General features: G+C 33.1%; 5 protein-coding genes across 11 annotated transcripts; 3 read left to right on the top strand and 2 right to left on the bottom strand.

The window, feature by feature from the left end:
• Nucleotides 1-537: 537 nt before the first annotated feature.
• Nucleotides 538-14,410, top strand: LOC114875484 (bumetanide-sensitive sodium-(potassium)-chloride cotransporter). Of its 2 annotated transcripts, none has more exons than XM_029185824.2 (18): nt 538-963; nt 2,810-3,317; nt 8,215-8,374; nt 8,450-8,545; nt 8,753-8,944; nt 9,009-9,185; nt 9,264-9,403; nt 9,749-10,057; nt 10,129-10,354; nt 10,426-10,547; nt 10,616-10,751; nt 10,835-11,046; nt 11,120-11,361; nt 11,447-11,595; nt 11,675-12,002; nt 12,065-12,219; nt 12,299-12,407; nt 12,486-14,410. In XM_029185824.2, exons 2-18 carry the CDS (start codon nt 3,051-3,053, stop codon nt 12,619-12,621), a joined length of 3,156 nt encoding a protein of 1,051 aa, XP_029041657.2. In that variant the 5' UTR covers nt 538-963; nt 2,810-3,050; the 3' UTR covers nt 12,622-14,410. The 2 variants fall into 2 exon arrangements, with proteins under 2 accessions (XP_029041657.2, XP_029041656.2); XM_029185823.2 differs by lacking the exon at nt 538-963 and adding an exon at nt 1,224-1,313.
• On the bottom strand, nt 969-17,783 carry LOC114875486 (N(G),N(G)-dimethylarginine dimethylaminohydrolase 1). Of its 4 annotated transcripts, XM_029185827.2 has the most exons (7): nt 17,379-17,783; nt 16,980-17,082; nt 16,803-16,900; nt 15,192-15,287; nt 14,938-15,126; nt 1,261-1,393; nt 969-1,193 (listed from the first exon to the last, which is right to left on the bottom strand). In XM_029185827.2, exons 1-7 carry the CDS (start codon nt 17,634-17,636, stop codon nt 1,174-1,176), a joined length of 897 nt encoding a protein of 298 aa, XP_029041660.2. In that variant the 5' UTR covers nt 17,637-17,783; the 3' UTR covers nt 969-1,173. The 4 variants fall into 4 exon arrangements, with proteins under 4 accessions (XP_029041660.2, XP_029041659.2, XP_029041662.2 ...); XM_029185826.2 differs by having other exon boundaries at nt 969-1,393; XM_029185829.2 differs by lacking the exon at nt 17,379-17,783 and adding an exon at nt 17,175-17,318 and having other exon boundaries at nt 969-1,393.
• A 227-nt stretch (nt 17,784-18,010) lies between these two features.
• On the top strand, nt 18,011-21,088 carry LOC114875485 (fukutin-related protein). Its single transcript, XM_029185825.2, has 3 exons — nt 18,011-18,614; nt 18,688-18,945; nt 19,032-21,088. The coding sequence occupies exons 1-3, from the start codon at nt 18,150-18,152 to the stop codon at nt 19,797-19,799; spliced, it is 1,491 nt and encodes a 496-aa protein (XP_029041658.2). The 5' UTR covers nt 18,011-18,149; the 3' UTR covers nt 19,800-21,088.
• A 201-nt stretch (nt 21,089-21,289) lies between these two features.
• Nucleotides 21,290-24,360, bottom strand: LOC114875493 (dynein intermediate chain 2, ciliary). Its single transcript, XM_046289466.1, has 13 exons — nt 24,143-24,360; nt 23,872-24,070; nt 23,667-23,786; nt 23,440-23,606; nt 23,289-23,372; nt 23,035-23,221; nt 22,802-22,963; nt 22,597-22,740; nt 22,402-22,508; nt 22,143-22,320; nt 21,851-22,082; nt 21,548-21,781; nt 21,290-21,461 (listed from the first exon to the last, which is right to left on the bottom strand). Exons 1-13 carry the CDS (start codon nt 24,236-24,238, stop codon nt 21,290-21,292), a joined length of 2,082 nt encoding a protein of 693 aa, XP_046145422.1. The 5' UTR covers nt 24,239-24,360.
• A 330-nt stretch (nt 24,361-24,690) lies between these two features.
• LOC114875494 lies at nt 24,691-26,100 on the top strand. 3 transcript variants are annotated; one of them, XM_029185840.2, is made up of 5 exons: nt 24,691-24,914; nt 25,214-25,331; nt 25,451-25,532; nt 25,609-25,795; nt 25,856-26,100. In XM_029185840.2, the coding sequence occupies exons 2-5, from the start codon at nt 25,263-25,265 to the stop codon at nt 26,067-26,069; spliced, it is 552 nt and encodes a 183-aa protein (XP_029041673.1). In that variant the 5' UTR covers nt 24,691-24,914; nt 25,214-25,262; the 3' UTR covers nt 26,070-26,100. The 3 variants fall into 3 exon arrangements, with proteins under 3 accessions (XP_029041673.1, XP_029041676.1, XP_029041675.1); XM_029185843.2 differs by lacking the exon at nt 24,691-24,914 and adding an exon at nt 24,993-25,067; XM_029185842.2 differs by lacking the exon at nt 24,691-24,914 and having other exon boundaries at nt 25,079-25,331.
• The last annotated feature ends 1,689 nt before the right edge of the window (nt 26,101-27,789 follow it).

The following is a 27,789-nucleotide window of genomic DNA, read 5'->3' as shown; positions in this document are numbered from 1 at the left end:
GCGTAGTCCGCGGCGACTACAGATCTAACAATTATCGTTGAAATATAGATATAGCAACGCTGAACTCAAGACACTAACTGATAATGGTTGGGTATAGTCATTGATATCGAAGCAATCTGCTGTTACCGTTAATATGTGTTAGACTGGTGCAGTACGAAGTCCTGATAGGTTATTGTCAATAAAGAGCCTTGTGGGGTTGGGAAACCCGCTCTGCCGTTCCGAAGTTTTCGCTTATACCGGCGGTGTTAAATGGCGCATAGCGCTTGAATTACCTACCACCCAACGCACCTCCTTATGAAGGGGAGACGGGCCGGAGCAATCCCTCTCATGGCGAACCAATCATCGCACAGGGTGAAGACCCAACACCACACTCTTCGTCGGCGTGTAAGGAGTTTTGCTCTAGGACGCTTCTACTTTAACAAGCTTACCTACGTGGTCCCAGCTCAACCCACGAGGCGCTTCACGTCCGGTGCCCGGGCCACACCACGGGGCGGAGGGGTTGGCACATGTCACCGCTGGGGCTGGCTGCAAGGCCCCGAACGGCATCTTTGTGGCCCGAAGTCCTGATAGATCCCCCTACCCAGAATGGCGCTTTGTAGGGGCTTTAGCACCTCCTTTGCCCAACACTTTTGTATACTACGATAGAACAGATGGCGCCGGTTTTCAAGGCAGAAATTCAAGACCCCTTGAAAACAAGGCACGTTCAATCTTGTTGGATTTGTAGTCACTGGTATAAGAAAGTGTGTGCGCGCGATAACTCCGTGCGGCATGAATTTCAATTGGTGTGTACAGAGCTGCACACACAGTTGCGCATCGGTAGGGTGCAACTGTGTGCGCATCGCGTACACGCTAGCAGCAGGCAGGGCTGGTAAAGCGGAATCATGCGACGTTCTGTCAGTAGGAATCGGGATTTTGTGACGGTCGGACGCGTCGAGGAGTTAGCGAGTCTAAGAAATCCCACGAGTACGTATGACAGAAGCGGCACGTGATTGAGCAAACTGATAAAAAACAGTGAATACGTCAAATAAAAGCGAGTTTTTATACAGTCCGAGTCCAGTGAGAAAAGAATATCAATTGCATCTTGTCCGGTCGTGGATAGAAGCCGAGAAGGCGCCGGCTCCGTTCCATGTTGCCCGAAATGCAGTCGGCTTCATTCATGAAAAGCATCGAATGTTAAACTCGTCGGATATATTCTGCGAACAGATGTAACAGCCCCAAGCGTGAATATTCATGGCGTGAGGTTATGGGGGGATTGGATACCTGACAGACTCTCTGTTCCATTCGTGCTCCCTTTTACGTGGCTGAGAAAGAAGGTGAAGGACGAAATGCATGCCTCCATTTCTCCGGTTACGACCGATTTCCCTTGAAAAACCGGTCTTTTACCCTCGTTCGTCTAATGAAAAGAAATGAAACGTTAGTTCTTCGTTTGAAGGGAGGACCGGTGCTCAGGGTGAGCCGGCTCCGTTTTTCATTCAATCATTCTTCTCGTTTGCCGTTAGATTTTCAAGGTTTTTTCCCCTTTAACATTCAATTAACTGGCCACTCTTCAAACACGCGATAATACGTTTGAACACTTTAATTTTTGCAATTTAGTTTCATTCAACTGAATTAGTCGCCTCTGTTTTATAGGGTGTAATAGGGTGTGAAAGAAATAATAATAATACTCCGAGCTTTCTCTTATTGTTCTCTTGACGCATGGTCGTAGGACAATATTAAAAAAAGAAGATGAAAATTGTAAAAGTAATCCTTTTGTTCGTTCATGAACCAAAGGCACGATAGAACAATTTACTGGTGAGGAATTGGTGATTGTTAGGGCTTGCCAGTGATGTTTTACAACGCTCTTTTCATGAATGAACGGCGCTCGATTTACGCGAACTCCTTTTGACGCGTTTCAATTTTGGAAATTTCTTTTTTTCCAATTAGTAGATTAAAAATATTCAAATTAATTATGAATCATTAAAATCAGGTGTCTTGATAATTAATAGGGTAGTCGCAACATTATTTACTCCGAAATCTGCTGCGATAATAGCGACAATTGCAGATTTTAAACGATATTTGAACAATAGATAACATTCTTTAGTCTGGTAATGATATATTTACCAATGTAAAAATAAAAATTCCAATAATTACATGTTCCTTATTCAAAGTAACTCAAAGCAATTTGGAACTGTTTATTTAATTGTTAAAATATTTTTATCCTCGATAGATCGATCAATTTTTCCGATAACAAGTTTCAAAGTGTTTCTCGATAAATCATAGTTCGAAAGCAAAAAGGATTTACTTGAATTAGTATCGAGAAATCACGGCATCTTATCTGAGCGTTTCAACCGTAACAAAGTTTTCGAGACAAGCCAGGGTAACTTCATTTTTACAACGTTACGAGAAACGATTAATTCGCTAACTAGATCATCTATGCATTAACCCGTCAGAAACAGTAATTATGTGTGGAGTGTTGTAAACAAGGGTAATTTCATAATTGGCAAGCCTACGCGACAGTTGTTAACTAATTGTAACTCGAGAATCAAGGGCATCGGGCGCCGATCCTCTTTGAGATGATCCGATTCTAGGAGATATTATGAACGTTAACATTCCTTTAATCTTATAATCGTTGACTCGAATTTTATTGCAGTAAAATTAACTATAGGATACAAAGTATTCAAAGCTTTTATAAATAATACCGTTTGATAATTTCGAGTGTAAGTTCTTCAAGTCCAAAAATCATTTTTCCTAAAAGACAACTTACACTTAAAAATTTCGAACCGGTCGTAAGTTATGCAGTGAGATATTAATACCTTCGATCGTACAACAGATTGTTAGCAGAGAGCTCCAATCCGAAGGTGAATCAATAAATCGGTGAATTCTCGACGAAAACGGAGGAATTAGCGGATTATTTTTTGCTCGTCTGCGGTTGAGCATCTTCGATCTCTAAACAGTCGTCGCAGCGGACCAACATCCAGACTTTTGTCGAACTTGATCGGTGCTAGTTGCACGAAACGAACAGAACGGGCGAACGGTAGAATCTCATTAAAGAAGAATAAATAATAGAAAAAATGGCTCACGAGAACGGTCTGAACGGTGACACCGATTCCGAAACGGTGGAATTGAATCCATTGAGGAGAACCAGATTCCATGTGAATCGAGTGGACAGTCTGGAAGGTCGTGCCAGCCTTCTTGGCGAACAAGAGACCAAAAAATCCCTTAGGCACATGACCAGAGAGGCTCTACCCAGGCTGGACAATTACAGGAACATCATGAGTATTCAGGCTGCACATAGACCATCTTTGGACGAGCTTCACAATCCCACTCTGCTTAACAAGGTAAGAATGATGATACTTGACTATTAATAGGACCGTTATTCCTTTTGTTTTATAATGCGTCGCTAGTTGGGTTCATTATAGTCACCGCGACATGTGTTATGGGGTTATACGGTTCTTTTTTAAGGTCTGAACGAATATTCTTAAGCAGCTGGCCTTAGGATGATTTCTAATTATTTTCAAATCGTTTTCGAAAGATAGAAATTTCATTTATATATCAGAGATTTTTTATTGATTAATAACTTTGATTTAATTTCCAATCAAATATAGGTGAAGATATATTGATTACATTTTATTTTATCTTTCATTATTTACCACAATCTTGTATAAAAATTAATATAAGAATTCCTTATGCTTCGTTCGAAGTTTAATATAAATTCCAAGTAGAGAATTCCTACAATTTTTCCTTTAAAAATAGAATGTGGATCGAGAAGATTTTTCTTTTATTTGTGGGCCATTTTAAAGTGAACCTCAACTGAGTTAAGCAATTGCAAGATTATCTATTTTAAGACTGAATTAATGCTTGTTTAAGAGCTTGTAGGGTGGGACAAGTTAAATGAAAAAATCATACCGGAATGAACCGAACAAACCAGTAGTGTTTCTCCTAAGCCTCTTACTATTCGAATACCATTTGAATTCAAATAGTTGAATATTCAAATCAAGAATTTCTATTCAAAATTATTCAAATGGTTCAATTATCCAAAGGTTTATAGTCCTTGTTTTTTTATTTAAAACACTGCTAGAAATGTCGTTGCAATTTGTCGGTGCACGAGACCGATGATGCATCCATCGTGTACATTGACATTCACCCATTTTCTTAGCTGCTGGTCCCTTATCTAATACCCTCTCGTCAGCTATTCCGATCTAAAATTAAACGAGCATAGTAAACGTAATCGTACAATCGCTAGTAATGGTAGACGGAATCAAACGCGTTTCCTGCGACGAATCGCGTCTGTTACTCATTAACGTGTCACGATTAAACATTCACGATTTCCGTCTGTCGTCGTAAGAATAAACACTTCGCAATTAACTCTAGAAACACGCATTTACCATTCTAAAGTTCAAATGTCTAAAAAGTTCTATAATTGCAACAAAGATAAGGCAAAGCGTTAAACTTGGAAATTGTATCGGAACTCACGTTTTCGAGATAAAAATGATAAAAACGACGACTTAATACCGTGTCAACGATTTGAATATATTAATGCCAGGAACGTCACATAGAGGAAGTAACGGTTTTGCTTTTCCTCCATGGTTTATCTGTCCATAGCCGATTTATCGAAAGCTAATATTGAATATCTGACTGAATTTTTATTTTTCGATCGATGTATTTCTTGTAATAAACTGATGCAATGCGATCTTTATACGCAGTAAAAAGAAAATGATAGTTTCACTTGTACGAATTTTTATGCAGAACGCATTATTAACGCATTTAAATAATCTCTGATTTATTTTCCAATTGCATTCATTATTACAAAATAAATCAGCTGCTGACTATGATTAAGTGCTGTTTAATTATAATACATACAATCGTTGCGTAACAGCGATATTCATTAATTCTTGGAATAATGTTTCTAATTATAATTAACGTAACCGTTCAACAACATTTTATCCTATCTGTATTTCACAGTTATCCGACATCTAACAACTCTTGTGAATCTTATGAATAAAAAAAAGGGAATACTAATGTTCTCTTCTTAGCTATTATTCACTGTAATTCTTCCATTATAACCATACCTATTTTCCTTTCGCCATATCTATCCCTTAATAAATTGAAGCGACTTCTAGCCAATGAATGAAACAATAAAGGGATTCTTGTCTGTGATTAATCGCCTCGTTCCCATAAGATAAAAAAAGAATCCTAATAACTAATGATTCCTCCATTGAAATCACCATTACGAAAGAATTCTATTTAGAAAGTTTTCCATCGGAAATTAATTACGAAATCATTGTGTGCTCAGCAGGTAATTTACTTTTCAAACACCTGTGAACTATCATGGGAATAGATTTTCCACGTACGCTCTCCAGAGTAATGGTTGAATTACTATGGAAGTAAATGAAATTGACCGAGAAATAAATCCTCAGAAGTCTTACGTTTGCGTTTCCTTGAATCGTTTTGCAAAATATTTGCAAAATATTTGCAAACTATGTTTAGTTGAATGCAAGCCTCTGTAAATTGATTGCTACGACGAAATACGATATGCCCTGCACAACGTAACACTGTAACGACTTAAATCCATCATCCAGATTGCTCTTGACACCGGGTTAACGGTAATTCAACCTAAATAAGTTTTGGCTACGATTCGTTTAAATCGGTATAAACGATTCAATCGATTTATAAGTCTTTGATCTGTATCGTCTTCGTTTGATTTAAATTTAAAGAAGCGTGCTCCGAGATTAATTCGATGAGGTTGGTTCGCGTCCAAAGTGAAAGGGGACACGATTGTCTTTCGCACAATGGAACAATACGACTTTCGAAGTGAATCACAGATTTCGTTTAAAGGAAATTCATGAAACTTTTCCTCTGTACAAGGAACAGGCGTTACGTTAACGAGTGAAACGCCTTAGTAATCACGCGAACACTTGTATAATCTGAATTCGAGCTTCCATTGTGCCGACTATATCTCTGTTTATACTACTTGCAGAGCACATGGACATAAATTATCCTCGATAAACGAAAACCGACGACGCCGATAGGTGACAGAGATGTCAAGCCGAAGTACACGGTCGGTTCGAATGGCAAGAAACTAATTAGCGATGCACGGTTTACGAAGATTTTAATTGCAACATTATTTACTCTGTAAATGTTGGAATTTTTATTTTTCGAGGCATATCGATCCGCGCGAATCGTCTTTCGACAAAACTAATTAGCAACCCATCTTTTACGACGATTAAAACCGAGCATTTTTTTTTTTTTTACTTGTCTGCAAATGTTAAAATGAGCAAATTGTTATTTTTAAAGAAATACACCGCGAGCCTCGAGATCGTTATCTCTCGAATCGTCGAAGTTAATTAGCAACGGTTCTTTCGCGACGATTGATAATGGTTTGTACGGTGAATCTTGAAGATGCCGCGGCGTTCAGCTCGTGCAACCTTCATGGTTTGTACCGGGTTAAAGAGACCCCCCCACGTTCGAGCGAACAATTAAAGCATCGCTTGAAGTGATCGTAAATGCCACAAGATTGTCTCATCTACTGCGTAATGCTCGGTTACTTGAAATACACGTTCGAGAAATTGATATCTTCGTTTAACCATGTAGAATTTCAAGTAACTTTATGAATTCTTCATTGCGTTAATAATTATAATTTCTCAAATTATCTACATCCACGCCCACTGTCTTTCGTCGATTAAAATCAGGCGCGATAAGAGGAGAAAATTAAAATATCATTCACGAATTCGAATTGTACGGCACACATGACTTAATAGCAGCCGTCCATAGGACCAGCAAAACGCGTGCTCCGAATACATTACGAGTCGAGGGATAAGCGTTCGTTATTATTTGACTATTATACCACGTATTGCACGAGCGTGTTGATACGAAATAGTATATGTAACAGTGCAAAGGTACGTGTTTCTTTCGTTGTCACTTTGGTCTTTCGGTGATACAAGCTCGTAACTCACTTGTACACGTCGCGTGCACTTACTGATGTGAGTACATCGAATTTATGATTCGTGATAATGAAGAAAATTCTTCTTCCTGAGATAGTGAGGTCATTTGTTCTCATCGCATCAATGTAACAATCCACAATCATAGATCTATCATTATGGAAACAAGAAATTATAGAATCTACATTGAAAATTGGCAATTTAAAATTTACAAAATTACATCCATAAGAAATTTATGAATTTTATCATTTATAAACTTGTTAGGGCCTGGGAGTTTCACAGTAACATAGTTTTATTCGTTGAAAGAAATTAAGGATGTATTCGTTCACGAGATCGGCACACGTGTAAGAATAATTTAACAATTATACCAAGACACGATATTCGAGGATGTAACGGGAAATAATGGGATGAAATAATCGTCTCTCTAAGAGCTATAAGCCAGTTGAAAATGCTCGCTAAAAGGTACTCTTGAACCGCAGATGTTCAAACTTGAGGTCTTGAAATAAATTGTTTACTGATTCGGCGAAGGGGTATTTTTCATCGAAGGAAATCGAGAGATTCTCCAAAATCAAAGTCAAATAATCAATCTCAAGGATACCTAAATTTCATACTGAAAATTCTTAATAAATCTTCGTTTCTTACCTCGACGCGATGTTTGATAGGGAGTAATCCAATTATCGTTTACCCAGTCGTTCGTTCGTAAGGTTTCGATGAACGTTTGTTTGGCCGGATCTATGCTTGTTTAAAGAGATCGAAACTAGTTCACTCAGCTTTGTTTGAATATCTCAGCGAAGTTTAACCCTGAAAATATTACATCAACAGATCGGAATTTCGATCCACGATGTTTGTTTTAATGCTGTGGTATCAGTGAATTAGAAATTTCTGAGAAAACGTTTCATGCCATTTCCCCCTAAACGCACTGTACTCGAGGCTGAATTTCTAAAAAGTCTCTGAACATTGGGCGACGTGTAATGCATGGCATGTGAGGCATTGTTACGTAAATCGTTAGTCTTCATTGGTCGACAGGCGACCCTTCCTCTAGACGAATCACCTTCAATGCCGATAACCACCTCTAAATCTCAATTTACGCGTAACATTCACGTACAGAGATCTCTATCGCAACTTCTACCGTTTAATTCAACGAATACCTGTTGATTTGGACGACACGTGAACTGGGACATTGCCCATAATCGCACAGATTCTGTACAGTGCATGGGTAACAGTGATCTAGCTTGATAATTAAAAATTTGCATATCTTTCATACAAAAGTGTAATGTTTCATTTTCTCTTGTCGTAGAGTTCAGGCTCGCACACATTGCCCATTGCCCACGTGAAACCACCGTCCACTGGAGTGAAATTCGGATGGATCCAGGGAGTGCTGTTGAGATGTCTGCTCAATATCTGGGGGGTGATGTTATTTTTACGACTCTCCTGGGTCGTGGCGCAAGCAGGAATAGGTAATTATATGGAAGAAAATAACGTCGAAGCGTTTCCTTTGCCAACATACCGAATCGTTTCTTCCGTACTTTTAGGGGAAGCTATTTTATTGATTCTAACAACGACAGTTGTTACCACTATTACATCGTTATCGATGTCGGCGATTAGCACGAACGGGCTTATTAAAGGAGGTAAGTAACAGCGAACAGTTGTTATTGAATATAGTATATTCAATTCAGTATTTCTGCTCTATGGTATTTACGTACGAATAAGTTATTCACACTTGTACCCCTGAAATAGGGACTTCTAAATTATAAATTATGATGTTTAGTATGCGTAGAATTAATAAATTCGCATTCATCTGTCTGTCAGTCGATAAGATTAATTAATTCCCGCAGGTGGCACGTATTACATGATTTCCAGATCGTTGGGTCCAGAATTCGGAGGTTCGATAGGACTTATATTTTCTTTAGCGAACGCAGTCGCCTGTTCCATGTACGTTGTTGGATTTTGCGAAAGTATGGTGGACTGTCTAAAATCGAACGGAGTTTGCATCGTCGATTGCGATAACACGGACATCAGAATCATAGGTTGGTAGAAATTAACAAATCTTTTTTACCATCTACCATGTTTCTAATGCTTTGCTTCGTACAGGTTGTATCACGATAGCTTTGCTGCTTCTAATCGTAATGATCGGTTTGGAATGGGAAGCGAAGGCTCAGATTGGTTTACTCGTTATTCTATTGTTAGCTATCGTTGATTTTATGATCGGCACTTTTATTGGACCCAAAGACGATTTGGAAAGAGCCAAAGGATTTATAGGATACAATGGTAAACATTTATGGCCATCTACGTCAAGTATTGTTCGATAAGACTTAACAAAATATTCTATTTATTCAATGTTCGCAGCTGATCTATTCATGGAGAACTTTCAATCGGACTATAGATACAGCGAAGGGGTGCAACATAATTTTTTTTCAGTCTTGGCTATATTTTTCCCAGCGGCAACAGGTATCCTGGCAGGTGCGAATATATCCGGTGACTTGAAGGTGATTTAGTCCTTTCGTCTACAGGGAATAATTCTTAATACCTACGTTAACTCTACGTCTTGTTGAATATAGTATTAATTAACAAACAATATTCTTTAATTCAAGTCATCATACTTTCACGTTGCACGTATCATTCGTTAAATTCTATTTTGAAGAGGCAACTATCGATGCAATACGAAACACTGAATTTTATTTGAACCCTAAAAATTCCTGAAATATTAAGGGTTCGAAATTCCAGGATGCTTGAATTGAAAATTTACAACAGAGTTTCGAATAATCATCGGTAGAAATAATACGAATAAGTATGCATGTATTGTCTAACGATAGCTTTCACTTCCTTGGCAGGACCCTCAAACGGCAATTCCAAAGGGTACACTACTAGCCATTCTTTTGACAACGATTTCTTACCTGTTCATGGCATTAATGGTAGGAGGTTCAGTTAGTCGAGACGCGTCCGGCGACGTTAATGATTTATGGAACGTGTACAATAGTTCGTACAGCGTATTGTCGAGCTTCAATGCGACCAACGAAACAGCTGAAAGCCCAATTGCTACTGCTAATCTCTTGAATTCGAGTCAAATTACTTGGACCGCATACGGGACGAAATTCAATTGTACAGGCAACTGTACCTACGGTAGCCACAATAGTTTTCAGGTATTTCTTATATTCATCGTTGAAAATGAAAATCAAAATGCTATCAAAAAAGATTAATTAATTGTTTTTAGGTGATCGAATTAGTCTCTGCGTTTGGCCCATTCATTTATGCCGGATGTTTTGCGGCTACACTGTCCAGCGCTTTGGCATCGTTGGTTTCCGCCCCCAAAGTGTTCCAAGCACTTTGCCTCGATGAATTATACCCTGGAATATCCTGGTTCAGCGGTGAAAAGAACAAAGAACCCATTCGTGGTTACCTTCTTACATTCGTAATCGCCGTTGGTTTTATATTAATTGGTAACCGTAGTACTTTTACAAATGAAACTTCTCTGTTGAATAGTTCGATTGAATGTATTGTTCTGTTTTAGGGGAACTGAACGCCATAGCTCCTTTGATCTCAAACTTCTTTTTGGCCGCCTACACTCTTGTTAATTTTAGCACCTTTCATGCATCGCTGGCTAAACCGATTGGTTGGCGACCAACGTTTAAGGTAAACATCCTATCAACATTTCAATTATAAAATGCCTCTATTCACATCTTTTGTATTTTTTATTTCAGTATTATAACATGTGGCTAAGTCTCGTGGGTGCTATTCTCTGCGTTTCTGTGATGTTCTTGATCTCATGGTGGACGGCGTTAATCACTTTAAGCGTAGTCTTAGCACTTTATTTAGTAGTCTCGTACAGAAAACCAGGTGATGTTTAGTATAACAAATATATCTTAATTTTGATCAAATAACACTGAGGTAGTTAAGAAATAATAAAAATTCTTTTACAGATGTAAATTGGGGTTCTACCACCCAAGCTCAAACGTACAATAATGCCTTGACCGCTGTCCAACAGTTGGACAGAGTCGAGGAACATGTTAAAAATTATAGGCCTCAATTGTTAGTACTCACTGGTATACCAAGTACGAGATCAGCACTGGTTGATTTTGCACACCATATCACCAAGAATAATAGTTTATTCATTTGCGGTCATGTTGTCGAGGTAAATTTTCATTTCTTCACGACAATCGGAAGCATTTTTATACAAAAAATAACGTTCCATTTTCATAATCCAGACACCGATATCGTATAAAACGCGCAACTCCATGATCGAGAAGTGTACTTCCTGGTTCAGGGGGAATAAAATCAAAGCATTTTATTCGGTGGTGGACGGCGCAAACTTTCAAGACGGTACCACCACGCTTTTGCAAGCTGCTGGTTTAGGGAAAATGAAGCCCAATATTTTATTAATGGGCTATAAGCAAGACTGGGCGACTTGCCCGCGAGAACAATTGAATATGTACTTTAATGTGATGCAGTAAGTACGAGAGAAGGCCCAAAATGAGAAGATACTTTAATTATAATTAGGCTTACTAATTTTTATTATATATTTATTTATATAGTAAAGCATTGGATATGCATATAGCGGTAGCACTTCTTCGACTAAGCGAGGGTTTGGATTGTAGTACAACCATAGGAGATAATGATGAACAAAAAAGAAATACATCAACCACGTTACCAGGAAATCAAAGCTTTTCACAACTTAGTCAAGGTTAATAAGATGACACGTCTAACTTTTGTTTACATTTGCATAAAAAATTGTCTATAATGAAACATTAACATCTGTACAGCAAGTAGTACATCGGACATTTCAATTCCTGGTAGTCCCGCGCCCAGAAGATCGAAAGTGATCAACGAGTATCCTAATCCAACTACAGAAGATCAACGCGAAAATCGACAGACTTTTATACCAATAGCGAAGGATATACTTAACGTTGTAACGAAATTCCAGCGTAAACAGAAAAAGGGTACCATAGACGTATGGTGGTTGTACGATGATGGTGGTTTAACCCTTTTATTACCCTATATCATTAGCACAAGACGTAACTGGTCGAACAGTAAATTGAGAGTGTTTGCTCTTGCAAATAAACATTCTGAATTAGAATATGAACAAAGAAAGTGAGTTAAGAAATGCACATTACTATAAATGATAATTATTGATATAATTGTTATGTTTTTAGTATGGCGAGTCTTTTATCAAAATTCCGAATAGATTATTCGGCATTGAAAGTTATACCAGACATATCGAAACCAGCACAGGAGAGTACGAAGAACTTCTTCAATTTATTAATAGAAAATTTCCAGCAAACCGAAGATCCAAAAACGACAGACGATGGTATTGTCAATAATAAATATTACAATCACCTTAAATCACAATTAGAATCCTCGATAAAATTGTTATATGTTGCTTTCAGATATGATTAAAGATTCTGAATTACTCGCTATGAAAGAAAAAACGAACAGGCATCTACGTTTAAGGGAACTACTGCTTGAGAATTCGACAGAAGCCAATCTAGTTGTCATGTAAGAGATGGTTCACTAACAGAATAGCATTTTTTCGTGTTATTAAAATATTAACTTTATTTAATTGTATTTTTTCAGGACATTACCAATGCCTCGAAAGGGTGCTGTATCAGCGCCTCTTTACATGGCCTGGTTAGAGACTCTAACGCGCGATATGCCACCATTCTTACTCGTTCGAGGAAATCATACGTCCGTTTTAACTTTTTATTCTTAAAAACATAAAGAATAATGGGAACATTCATATTCAGAAAGAATCGTTCATTTTTTAAATTAGTTGAATCGTTGTATCAATGACTTAAACATCATAGACACGCAAATAAGTGAATGAATGAATAATAAGAAAGCAGCAAGTGATATAGGATATTATAGTATGATTGGTGTCTTTTTACGTGAAAAAGGTACACGTGTCTGAATGAGTTAATGTCCAAGAATGCATGTTTACCAAGAACCAATATATATTCGGATACAAAGAATGCAGCATGACTGTATTATTTTTTTAATAACACGTTTGCTATAACAATCGTTCCTAAATTTCGAACCATTAAATATAAAAGAATAACTGTTTCTCTATTAGAAATACTTAAAATAAACCACGATACCAGATATCCAATTTCAATAATCCTCAAATAAAATGTTCAGCATGTTTGCTTATAATTATTCTAAATTTTAGCAATCACTAGTTTTAATAATTGTATTTATTTCATTTCCTAAACAGGATGATCGACAATCATTACAGTTTAAATAAAATTATTTCAATGCAAATAATTTGAATAATTATAAGCAAATATAAACTTTTATATCTCGCGTATTTCTGAAAAACAAAAAATACTAGTCCTAATATTGATATTAAAATTGATATGTATTTGTATTAGGAGATAAAATTATGTATAAAATTTTGAATCTCGAATGCAATACAGGTCCTTCATTATATTGTTCATTCGTACAAAGTATTGCATACGTTTTGTGAAAACATTTTTTGAATAAATCAACTATTTTATTAATTATGGTAATATCGAGTATACTTATATACGTATTATCGTTCACGTGGGTTAGGGTATTAATTGATAAGAACTAGACTATAACGTCTAGCATTTAACTTTTATTTTGCTTACAGCTTCGTAGCCTTACACATTTCGAAAAAAATGCAAAGGAATTATAATAGAATAGTATTAAACCTAATGTTACAAATGACGAAACATTTGTCGAAAAGCTTTTTTTTTAAATACAAAATTCATGGAATTAATATATTTACATATTAAAAAAGGATTCTTATTGAAAAAGAAGAAATGCTCGAACTTGAAACATGTATATCAAAAGATATAAAAGTATGAGTAAATCACTTAAATATTGTCATGACTTTTAAAAATATAAAAAAAATTGTTCATACGTCTTCATACTGCAAATTGTGTTAATATTTTAGACATTGTAAATTTGCCAAAAACATTTCAAGCTTATCTTAATATATACTGTGTATATATGAAATCTATTATTATACAGAAATTTTATTTTTTCTGTTTTGTAGACTCTTAATCATGTAACTTTGCTATAATGTGAATCAGCACATTAACTCTTAACTAGCAGTGCTTTTATATATCATTGAATTATAGAAGAACTCTATTCAAATAGGTAGCTGAACACGTTTTATAGACTAGTAGCAAATGCATTCAAGGGTATCAGAATACTGACAATTAATTTCTAATAATTGATTCTTAATTACGTAACGGAAAATATCAAAAGTAGAAGACATTAACTACATATAATGTCATATCTTATTAAATTTTATGATTTTGTTCGTTTTGTGCTATATTAAAAATTTGTTTTGATTTAGTTGTATAATTTACGAATTAACTTTTTTTTATATATTTTGTGTCTTTATAAAAAAGTAATTTTGTGCAATATGAATTATTAATATTAGACTTTGATAATGAATTAATTGGATGGTAAGATCAATAGTACGATATTAAAGCAATTATTAAAAATAAATAAAAAAAAAAAAAAAAAAATAGTGAACAAACACAGAAAATGTTCACAAAAATATATAAGAATATTTCTGTGTTTATAAATGCTGCCACAATAAAGTTGAAGAATATTAAAAACGATAATAATCTTTTTGTGTAAACGGCAAGATATAAATCATAATTTTATATAATATAAATCTACAAATAATTAAAGTATTGATATATTACCTCTACTGTAAATATGTTAAAATCAAATATATTAATCTTTTCAATTATAAAATCTCTTTTATATTAAGATAATCTTTTAATAAAATAATCTTTTCTATTCACTGAAGTAGTTAGTAAAGTTTTAGAGCGACGCAAATGCTACGTCAGTATTAAAGGTTTTGCACAGCATTATGATAATATTTCTTATTAGAAATATTCATACTCTTGATTTTTTTGATTCGAGTATATACTCTTAGCAATTCAACATGTTTGCTAAAGTATATCAATCCTTTTTTGGTTTAAATACTGCGAATATGTCTCGGTCTACGTACCAACAAACAACAAGAAGTTAAACCAGAACTAACCTTTGCTAATTCGGACATAGGTAAAGATCTAGTTGGAAATTCCACTTTCTCTGCAAAGACTTTACTTGATTGTGGAATTTCATCTTCTGATCGATGAATTAATGTACCATTAACATACAGTACATTGGCAGCAACATCTTCAGGCACAGTTAACGTTCGGTAAAAGTATGTTGCTTCCCTCTCAATTCTCTGTATTACAAATAATATGACAATATAAGCGTTTATAATTAAATAACAAAATTATAATAATATACCTTCAATACTTCTTGTGCTTCTTTCCCAGCACCTACACATATAATATCTGGACCAGCCATTGTAACTAAGCCTTTAAGACGTTTTGATTCAGCAACCTGTAAGCAATAATTATAAAAAAAGGTTTATACTTTTAATTTTGAATTAGATTAAAATTGTAATAACAGATGCAATAATGCACAAATTTTATTAACATTCTTCTTAGTCTCGCATGTATGTTAACGTAATTATAGATTATCACAAGATCATATTTTTTTATAATACAATAAATTCACAAAAATCTTAAGCATAATTTTAAGTGTTTGGTAATGTTTATCCACAATGCATGAAATAAGGAATTACAAATAGTCTATTTCGTATAACATTACATATGAAACACAATAAAATAAACTCAATCAGAATACTAATTCTGAACTTCGATCGATCATTAAAACTTGACAATAATATAAAGGTTGGAAAGTAACTCCTATATACATGAATTTTATTGCATTTTTTATGTAATAACATCTATACTTTTTTATAATAATCGATTGAAGCGGTATCATATAAAACTCTATGACGTGAAAAATATACATATTTATGCAATAGAAAAAATTATTCACGTGCGAAAGTGAAATACAATTTTGTATATTTGTGTGCCCTGTGTGCGAGATTGCACAAAGCCATAACTGATATACTATATGACACTTTCTGTTTAAAAGCGTTTTATTCAAATCTCTAATAGGTAATTATAAAAAATATTTATATAAACAAATTCGTTGAAATCGTGCAAAATCGTGTTTCTTTTGTTAATGAAATATGCAAAAGAGAGTCAGTCTAGTACACCCAAACCTGTATTGGGGCTGAGGTAAGACTCTCCACTATCACCTCTTCACCACCATCACCCACCTTTAAATAAACACCAAAATATTAAGTTGACTGATCTTAATATTCTTTTTGATCAATCATACTCTGAACCCAATGTATGTGTGTGTATATTTGTACCTATTTTATAACTGTAAAATGTGGTGTGAACATGTTTATTATTAAAGATATTGATTAAAAAATATCAATTTTAAGTTAGTAAGTTCTCTGAGTCTATAGTAATACTATGTAGTGTAAACACTAAAAACATGTAAGAAATAAATATAATTCTATAGCAAACAATCACAATATACATATACATTTCTTTGTATTACCATTATAGTTATTAATAACATTAAATACATTACATAACAACAATTTTTAATAGGTTCCAAACAAAGTTCCAATACACAGGAGATACCAATTAGTAATTACCTTAATAAATATTGTACTACATAAATCATGCAAACTTTTACATCTTTAGAATAGTAAGTATACATTAGAAACAGCTTTGTATAAAGGTTTAGTAAGTAAATTTAATACATTGTTGATAAGCAGATACCTATACTTGATGTCATGAGAGTCCATAACTGCGAAAAGACCAATTTTCGTTCTTTTCTGCGCATTGTCGCTCTGATTGGCGATACTCCCAGACGAAGTGGAAAGCGATTGGCGGAGAGCTCGTTGCGTTCCCCCACCATCTTCCAACCTGCGCGTCTTAGTTATGGACTCTCGTGACGCTTAATATATGTATAATAAGTTACACTCACCTTAATAGGTACACATGGATATTCTGGGAAAGCTGCTGCTACTGCTCTTGCACCTGCTTCATTTGTGTAATGAGATAGTCCAACAAAAAATTCACGACCTATAATAATATAAGTTGAATGAGTACATTCTTATATATTTTTTTTTTCAATTACAATCAAAAATAAAGAAAAATATACCAGTGAATAATACATCTCCTCCATCTAAGCGAGCATTTTTATCTGCTATTTCTATAAGTGGAATTTCTAACTCTTTCTTTAAGACTGCTCTAATTGTCTCAATCTGAAATTAGATCATCACCTTTTTTTAGTTCCTCATATGCTGGAAATATTGCACAATACAAATATCAATGCAACATACTACAGTACAAATACCTGATAAGTATTTTTCATATTTATTGTACAAATATAACTGAGATAATCTTAAAAGTTACAGATTGTTAATCTGATATATGTAAAATAATAAATTTCAACTACAAACATGCACTTCCTTTTCTTAAACTAAAATATTATTAGTTGCTGAAAATAATATCTGTGTAGTTAAAAAATGTTTAATGAAGGAAAATTGATTATGTATACCTCTTTTAGGCGCGATGGCTCATTCGGTCGGGCTATAAGCGCAATACCATTACAGACCACTGCGATATCTTCCACAAAAACGCAAAGCGGCGAATTTTCATCGGGTGGCATTTCAACAACATCGATGTCGAGTTCTCGTAAAAGTTGAGCTAATGCTAAATGTTGCGTTCTAGCTTCGTCTAATGTGACCTCACCTCTTGTACGAAGCGAAAGAGGAATTCTGCATAGAACCGCATGAGTGTAACGATGGAGAGGCATGGTGTATCAATAAAATGATACTCGTGCAAAACTTATTTGAATTTCAGTACTTTTCTTTCTTCAAATTATTCCGAAACAACTACCAAATGGTTAAATGCTACTTTCTTACTAGCTTCAGTGAAACGCCGAGTATCATAAACGTAGACTTTGACGTTTATGTAAAAACAACAGCCCAACAGTATTCTCAACTTATATATTTATAATGTCACCAGACTATATCATAACATGATTTTAAATTTCGTTAAACATTAGACTAAACCATAATCTTTGTTAAATAACACAAAAACTGATAATTTTATAATAAGTTTACGCTTAGATTCACAAGTAGTGTTTCAATTATCACTATCACACTTTATACTTAAAAGTAGTAGATTGGCAGTGCTGAATAGGTATGAATTGAAACATGCCGAAGAAATTTGTCAAGTATTTAAACATTATTTAGGTGTGCAATGGTATAGGAATGAAGTGAAAGAAAGTTTGACATACAATGACATTACAAAATACCCGATAATTATGCGCTTTAAGTTTGTAAGAACATTACTAGTGCTTGCACTTTTAGGTAATATCATTGTATGGCATAGGATATGGAGGTTATTTACAACACAAAATACTTTGCGGTTGTTGACACCAAGCATGGTAACACCTGATCCTCCGCAAAAACTTCATCGACGATTAGCTCGATTAGTAACAGTAGTCATACGACAATTTGAAACATTTGAAAATGATGTGACCTCCACTGTAGAATCTGTGTTAAACTTTTTTCCTACTATACCTATTTTAATAGTATGCAATGAGTTACCATATCCTCCATTAGAATTAGATTTTGCTAATGAAAGTATGCAAAATGTTAAATTAGTAAGTTTGCAGCCAGAATTCAATAAATCTAATGATGAAAGAAATCCACTTTTCTACATACGTACAAAGTATGTGTTATTTTTACCTGATGGTAGCAGACTTCCTTCTAAACAAATCATACAGGTACAGATCAAGTTAATATTAATACTATCAATGTATTCTACTAAATATACATTTAAAATTAATTCTTTTATAGGATACTATTGCGCAAACAGCAAAATTAGGTATAGTAACTATACCAATAGGAACCATAACATTAAATTGTATCAACATAGATTTAAAAGTAAAAGAATGGAGCCTCAGATTTTCACATACTACAGGCAATGAATGTGACAGTGTGAATGGAAAGCATGCTACTATGTTTGAAACAAAGCTATTAAGAAAATTAACTGATCCTTTTCTTTTACCTTTAACTGATGCATTATATATTCAAACAACTGCATTAAGTATAAAGGTTTGTTATTTATCTTTCTATCACTATACTGTTAATTATAAATTAATCACGTTCATTTTAAAACATGATTTACTATGTGTTATCAGATTCACATATTATCTGATTATCATTTCAATGAAGGAAAGCCATTATATAGAAATCAACAATCTCAGTGGAAAGTACAACAATTACATCAAATCCGCGAGCGGTCGCTGTTTGAAAAATTAGGAATTAAAAAAGTTATAAGGCTTTCCAATGCTATAGAATGGTATGGTTGTTCAAGAGAAAGCAGTAGATGCTTTGGATCAGTCGTAAATGGTGTACCATCATATCTTTATCAGAATAGATATACTCCACCTTGCTGTCTCTCAGGATTGAGAAAAGTTGCTCATCATGTATTTGATAAATTAGAAGAGGTTGGTATCCGATTTTGGTTAGAAAGTGGATCTTTACTTGGTGCTATGAGGAATGGTGATATTTTGCCATGGGATCATGAAGTACAAATAGGGGTAAACCGTGATGATCTTGAGAGATCACCATGGTTAATTAAAGCTATGAACAAACCAGTTGTTGATAATCATGGTTTTGTTTGGGAGAAGGCAACAGAAGGGGAATTTTTTAAAGTACAGTATTCTAGGATAAATCATTTAACTGTAAATGTACTTCCATTTTATGCAAAAAATGGTTCTATGGTTAAAGATGCATGGTTTTTAAACAATAAAGACTTTCCAGAACAATTTCTTCATCCAATGTCTACTATTGAATTTGCTGGCAGACAAGTGCCATGCCCAAACAATATTAGGGATTTTTTAGAATTGAAATATTTCAGAGGTGTGATAGAGAATCCAGAGCTCCCTGGTAAAATTTCTTTGTAGGTTTTATATTTATTAAATGTTAATTTCGTAGCAAATGGCATATAAAGATAAAAATATAAAATAATTCTTATATATACAACATACCTTATATAATTAGTAATGATCTTACATAAAAATGTCATCAGTTTTACATGTTTTTCTTACTACCTTGAAACATCCGAATTAATAAATATTATTAAAAAGTTGGATTAAAAATATATTGTAGTGTTTTCGTAAAGGAAATATTATTTTCCAGTATTTCATAAATGCTAATGCAATTGTATTATAAAGTACGAATTATTAGTAATTTTACTAGGGGTTCAGTGTGATAGTTAAAGAGGGATATTTTCTAGAATGCATACTGAGTATATAGACGTTAACTTAAATTTTTGTTACATTTAAGTAATTATTTATTTCCTCTACTTTACCAACAATAAATTATCAAATAGTGTCACAAGTTCCTAACAAAGTTTTAAATCATTTTAAATACAATATTGGGATATGTTATCTGATGAGTTATAAAATTTCAACAACTACATTTTTAATTTTCTTTTATAAAACACAGATGTGCCAAAAATTTAGAAATCATTTAGTTTTAAATATAGGCTACTTAATAATTTTTAAAATAATATATACCGAATATAATTAGTATTCATTGATACACCGAAGAATAGTCTCCTTTGAATTAATTTTATTTAATTTTTTTATACATTTTTATACGAATTACTTTTGTAATAAATCTTCCTTATTTATTTCTTATTTCTTATTTATTTCAGTATTGTAATCTATTTCGATGCGTAATATTTACTTTAATATTTTTTAAAAACTTACGAGACACTGTGATAGCCAGTGATTACTCATCTATTTGAAAATAAGATTTGTGCAATGATAATATTTTATATTAAGTTTACAGAAACTTGAGTACGACATTAAATTATTGACGTTAATTTAAATTATTAAATATAATAACTACATATTTAAATATATATAACACTACCTAAGACATATATAGGTAGTGTGCATGATTTTGGTAAACTATGGCTCCAATTTATTCTTTAATAATATTTAAAAATAGTCTTATAAAGCTATGATCTATTGTTACATATATGGAATTGCAAGAACTTTAACAACTCTAGTTACAAGAGGGTATATTAAAGTAGTTTCATAATGGTTAATAATTGCTTCTAGTTTAGAAAATGTTATAGCTATTGTAGATAGTAAGTTTAAATTTGTAAATTATAATAATGTTTTAAATGTATTCTAAATTTAGTGCCAATTTATTTATAAAGACGTATATTGATATGTATTTTCTGTTATAAAAAATGTTAATAAAGTGTTGATGTTTACAAAAAATTAAAAGATGTTATACAATTGTTACAGAGTGACATTTTAAAATAGACGTATAAACAAATTAATAAAATTGTTAGTATAAATTATAGGTAAATAACCCGAAGCATAGAATTTCTAAATAGATTTTATTTTTAAAAAGAAATCTTAAAGATTTGATTTCATTAAGTCCTTTCATCTTTTGGTGGTATTAATACAGGCGGTTCACGTACAAAGCTTAATAATCTTTCTAATTTCATAACTTCTAATTCCGTATGTGTTAAATGAAGCTGTTTTTTTGTTGGTTTTACTTTTAGTCTAAGATTTGGTGATAATTTTAATGTATTTATAGTGCCTCTGTTAGCATGAAACATAATAAATTAAGGTATTGAAGTAAACGCCATAATACCGTTCATGTAATAAATAAAATCGTAAATACTTACTTATCATCGCCAACTATAATGAACGGCAATTTATTGTTGAATGCAAGTCGAGTTGGTTTATTTTTTTTTCTGTTAACAATTTGTTGACTACATATTGGTCTATATTTATTTACATTTAGATCAAATACTGTAACTTTACCATCATTTGAAACACAAGCTAGTACTGTTGAACTATATGGTGCCCATTGAACATCTCCAATTGGAACACCAAGATCAAACATAAACAGAGGCTCCCTACATTTAGATTAATTAAGAGGGATATAATAATTATAAATATTTAATAATTAGTTTATTCATCCTTACATTCTATCATCTTCCCATATTTTTATTCTCCAGTCACCTGAACAGCTTGCAAATATGCTAGAATTGAATTTGTTAAATACTATTCTGTATATTGGCATATTATGTGCTTCATTATAAGTTTTCATATAAACGCTACTATATGCTGTATTGCATTTATAAATTGTTCCTTCTTCTGTTCCAACTAAAAATATATTTTGATCTGCAGGATGAAATACTAGGCATGTTCCACATCCTAAGTATAAAAAACATTAGCAAAGTGATGGTTTAATATTAAAAAGATGAATTATGTTACCTTTAAGTGTGATCATAGTACCATCCGGTCCAGGTATCGGAGGACGGTCCAAAAACAACGTCATTACAGTTGTTAAACCAAGATCATTTTGATTTAATATCCAGTAGTTAATTATTCCGTCAATGCTGACACTGTAAAATGCCAAATTACCTTCTTCTGTATCTGGTGCCCAACATACCTTGAACATTACATGTAATAAATAATGCACCAATGGTATAATATATTTTTAAAAGTATGATATTTTTACTACTAAACGAACCTCCCATACAATACCTCCATGTTTTTGAACAACATCATTACTCTTATATTGAGGAGCTGTTGGTGGTAACATGATATTATAGACAGCTACTGCACCATCTGTAGTACCTTAATTGTAAAAGAAGACTAAGTTTCTTATTAATAACAATACTATATTTAATATAGATCTATAAGAATATATTATTGTTATCTTTACCAATCACTAAAAGATGTGGATGTTGTTCACTAAAAGCTAAACACATTACTGGAGATTCTGTTGAGCATATCCATTCTGGATATGATGGATTTTTTAAGCTAAATAAACATATTGCTCCGTTTGTTATCATACTACTAAATGACACTGAAACAATACATAGGTGTTTATAATATACTTAAATCATAAGAACATTTGTTCTACTAACTTGTTCCATAAGATACTGCAAATAAATCGTAATATCTATTGTTAAAGCATAAGTCTGTAACATGATGCTTTTTAGTTTTTTCGTAACTAAATTTCCATAAGGGTAGCAATGAGCCTTCTCCGTTCTTAAATTCATCACTTGGATCATCCCAATATCTGTAATCTAGAATTATTTGATAAATATATTACGGAATAAGATATAATTTTGTATCAATAATTAAATAAAATATTGACCTTGTAATATTTCATCAAAAATATTTTGGTTCACCATTCGTTCTAATGTTTTTGCAGCTTGTAACATTCTCGACATTAGTGCCATAGATTCTGTTTGAGCTTTCTTCTTTAAATCTTCCTTCTTTGGTTGTACAACTGGAATTCTTCTTTCTTTTTCTCTTTCACGTTGTTGTTGAGCAAAATCTTCCTATAATATAAACTAGGACATGTAATTCATGTATGTAATTCTAATTAAATTTATGTAGAATACATGCCTGGTATTCATCAAAGATTGTCCATTGAAAAACATGAGTATTAAATATAGCTGTTGGTGGTGGTACTGTTTGGGTACTCATTTCCTGTAGAATTAGAATCAATTAAATATAGATATCATATTTTATTCGATTTAAATTTGTATAAACTCACTCGCAGAGGATTACTGTAAGTCAAAGCAGCCCTTTCACAAAAGTTAAATTGATTTGGTAATTTTTTAGGTTTTATTTGTTCTATTTCTTCTTCATCTGGTTCATGTTCCTGATCAGCTTCAGGTTCTTTATGCTCTGCCTCGACTTCCGTTGGCTTTGGTAATTCCTCTGCAATTAAAAGTACTTATATTTTATACAATTTTCTATTCTGTACATTGTTAATTTTACCCTCTTGCATTTCATCTCTTTCCTCCCCTTCTTCCTTTTCTTCCTCTTCTTCTTCTTCTCCCTCTTCTGCTTCATCATCTTCTTCAAACTTTTGGGTAGCTGGTGCTTCTATGTCTGTCACTATAATGAAATATTAACAATTTTCTTATCTGTTAGGATATTATATTAATTATAACTTTTTAAAATGTTTTCTATGGAGTCTTACCAAGTCCACCTGCCAGCTGTACTTTTGCTTCTTCTGAATCTTTATGTAATATCATTCCAGGTACATTTAAAAGAGTTACTAAATGTGGTGGAGGAGGTAGTTTTATAAAATTCTTAAATTTCCATGACCATTCAATTAAAGAATCTGGAATTCTTGTATTATGTATAGTTAAAACTCTTGCAAATTCTTCTTGTAATTCCTAAAATTTTATTTTTAAAATAAAGAATGTGTTTAGCTGTAGAATGTGTTAGTATAAGGAAGCTGGGCATACTGCATCTGCTAATTGTAACTGATCTTCTGGTTTAAGAAAGCCTTTTCCTCGCATCCAATCTATATCACCACCACCTAGGTCTACACGACTTTTCATAAAACTTTGGCGCTAAATACACATAATAAATGATTATTAATTTTTCTTTCAATATATTTGAATTTTTCTTTAAATACTAACTTTTACTAAGTCTGGTGTTCTGGATACAGTCCCTCTAATATTTGTGAAAGGCATTGTTCTTGTGTCATAAATTATTTATAATTCAATTATATGTACAAACAGCACAATTTAGTACTTCTCTGTTATCTATTTTTCTTTGAAATAAACTATTTTGCTTTATACAATATGTGTATATATAGTAAGCAAAGAACAATAAGTTATGGTTTCCTAGGAGACTTGTTATATTGTTATACAATAACTTGTATACCATCTAAAAGAAGGACTTGATAGTGCATGATAATTTATTAAAATTGCGTTATTAATATTTACAAAGGCGTTTAATTTAAATATAATGAGAATTTCTCTTATACATATGTATATATAAGTGCATGTATACAGTAAGCAGTATTTGATACATCCAATAATCAATATATGATCCTTCTTTCAAAAACAACATGTTTATTTAATCATACAGGATTATATTTTGAATAAGGGTCGCAATTTTCAAATATTTTGCGTGGTTATATAGATGGAAGAAAATCAATAATGGGTCATACCATGATAATGCAAACATGCTTGCTACTTGTAGATAAGTCAGAATAACTTGTAAATATTTGTGAGTAAAAATTTTCAAATTGTTTTTAAATAAGCATGTGTTTATGTAATAGAATATGTATTATTTATACATTATAATATATTGCAGAATAAATTATTATTCTTTAAGTATCTGTTCAAAGTGCCTGTATGTTACAAATGATAGTGTATAAAGGTGGAGTTTTGCACTGTTGTTAAACATTCATATAATAGAAGATATTGCTTTAGCAATGATTTCATGAAATATCATTATATTAATATGGTATTGTGTGTAACAAATTTTTAGTTATTGGTTTGAAAATATGTTACATTTTATTTCAGATGAGTTGTGAGAATAAGTCTTTAGTTTAGTATATATTTTTATTTTGTGATGGAAGATAGCGGAATTGATAGTGATCCAAAAACTACTAGTCATGTAGAAGATGAGAGACTTTTTTTGGTAAATACACGATTCCTTACATTTCTCTATTCATTCTGTAAACCACAAAGGCATGTTTTATTTTCTATTTAGCGAATAGAGAAATATACAATAATACATTATATTTTATACATTTTCAGGGTAGTGATAGCAGCTCTAGCAGCAATCAGACACAAACATTACAACATAATTCTACTACTAAGCAGCTACAAAGGAAGCTAGGTATTGTTATTAATTTGTTGTTTATACACATGGTATCATTTATAACTTTCTATAAACATGTTTTTATTTTGAACAGAGGCAAGAATTGAACAAGCAAAGCGTATTCAACGTAACTCAGATTATGTAAAGTTGCCAAAGTATGATAAGGGATGTGGCAGTGGTAGTAGCACAACTGGTTTGATATCCATTCAAAGACTTCCTATACCAAATAAAAATAAGGAACATCTTCCTCTTGTTGAGTATTGGCATTGTGACAGTGAAAGGTATGTATAAATTTATGTAATGTATATAGATTTCAATAGTATGTACCTGTATATTTTTAGTGAAGGTGAAATGACTCTCTTTCCAATAAATAAATCAAAAGATTCTTCAAAGCATAAACAAGATCTTACTGACACATTTAGTATTGAAGAGCTAAGTGAAGAGAGTGAGGATTCTTTGAATTTAGGACCTGCCCGATCATCTCCAGAACTGAAATTTATGAAATCTTATAGGTGTACTGGTGACTGTTGTCGCTGTCAGTGCCACATATTGTAATTTATTGTTATGTATATATATTTTAAATATGTTACAGATTACGTTTTACAGATTAAATATTAGTTTGAAATTTTGAAATTTTGAAATTTTATGTAATTTATGTAATTTTATATATAACAGATCATGCATGCCAAATATACTAAACATTTACAAAGTATAATTTGAAACCTATTGGTCTATTTTCAATGTCTAACATAGCTAGATCATAAAAATGGTACCCGATACTAAAGAGGACCGATCAAATGTTCTGGTAACTGGATTGAGACATCGGAAACAATGCTTGCCGTCTTCGTGACCGAAGCAATTATTGCTAAGGATATTATTCGAATAGCGTTTCTCAATGAGCATCGGAAAGGATCGCAACGTCTATTTTGTACGAAGTCGAAGTAGGTAATATCCGTTGCTGTCACTGCAGGATATTACTTAAGACTCGAGATCATTGTTAATGGTGCCGTGCGAAAATTTCAAATTGACAAAAAGATGGCAGTTTGTTGTTCGTTATTTGCAAATAAGATTATACTATCTAATGGGAATGAAACATCATGTAAGTACATTACGGATGCAATTTATTTAAACCTATACATGTTGCAACTGAATTTCTTTATCATAAATATTTTCAAACTTTCCCTGTAATATAGATTTTATGAAAACGGTTCTGTTGTCAGGTGGTGTACAAATAGAAGAACGAGTTTCTGAAATAAAGTCGTATGGAAATCTCGTCTTGTATCCAGTGTACCTACAGATACCACGAGGAAATGTGGCCCCCTTCGTAATGCGCGTTTTATTCTGTAATCTAGATCGTCCTCGGGGGAAAAAGACCGCGTGCTCCATTTCTTGTTTTCTACGAGCAACAATTCGACTATATTTTATACCGTTATAGAGGCTTCTCTTCTGTATTCCCACTCGCTGTATCTCACTTGGCCGATCTGCTGCACATTGTGCGTGCCTAGAAAAATTCTTTTAAAAATTCCTCGAGCTACGTGTGTACGAGACTCTATTGCACATTGTTCGTGAATTCCTTGACGAGGTATGTTTCCCAGGTGTACGTGTCTGTATACATAAAGATTCTTTAAAAAAAAAAAAACTTTGCCAGATAGTCATTTTGATTAACTTTTTGCCAGAGACTATACGATGTTCACGTTTTCTTTTTTTTGAACTAATTGTCGACACGATGTGTAATCGTCGAAAACAATCAGTCGTTCATTCAACCACCTATTCAAGTATCAAGCACAATATCCCGTTGTATCTTTATATTTAATGTGGCTTTATTCTCTACTTTATGTATTCGGTTAAACACAATTTCAGTACGCATACAATGGGCAAAGATGCACGGAAGGAGGGCATTAACATAAGAAAGAAGAATTCTTCAATTTCACTAAATACGATCGAGTATAAGCGAGTAAAAATTTCATCCAACTACATATTTCTCGAGCAAGTTCAGAAATAAATTCATTTCACTAAACTAAAAAATTATTGAACTACTATGAATGTACTGATTTTATTGATGCAAGGTGTTTGCACCTGAACAATTTGCTAGTACTATGTGTTAAATATGCAAGTTCAACGCTATAAGTAACTAGACACATAGTAATGAAGATCGGGAGCGTTTGTAGTAGCTTCATGGCACGGCTCGAGCATTTCCCATGAGTTCATTGCTCGCGAAACTCAGCAGCTGTAAATGTGTTCGTGCAGAGTTAATTGTTTCTCTTGGCAAGTTCTT

The sequence above is a fragment of the Osmia bicornis genome, chromosome 2 (genome assembly GCF_907164935.1).
Source record: "Osmia bicornis bicornis chromosome 2, iOsmBic2.1, whole genome shotgun sequence".
Classification (NCBI taxonomy): domain Eukaryota; kingdom Metazoa; phylum Arthropoda; class Insecta; order Hymenoptera; family Megachilidae; genus Osmia; species Osmia bicornis.
This window is presented reverse-complemented; position numbering and strand designations above follow the sequence as displayed.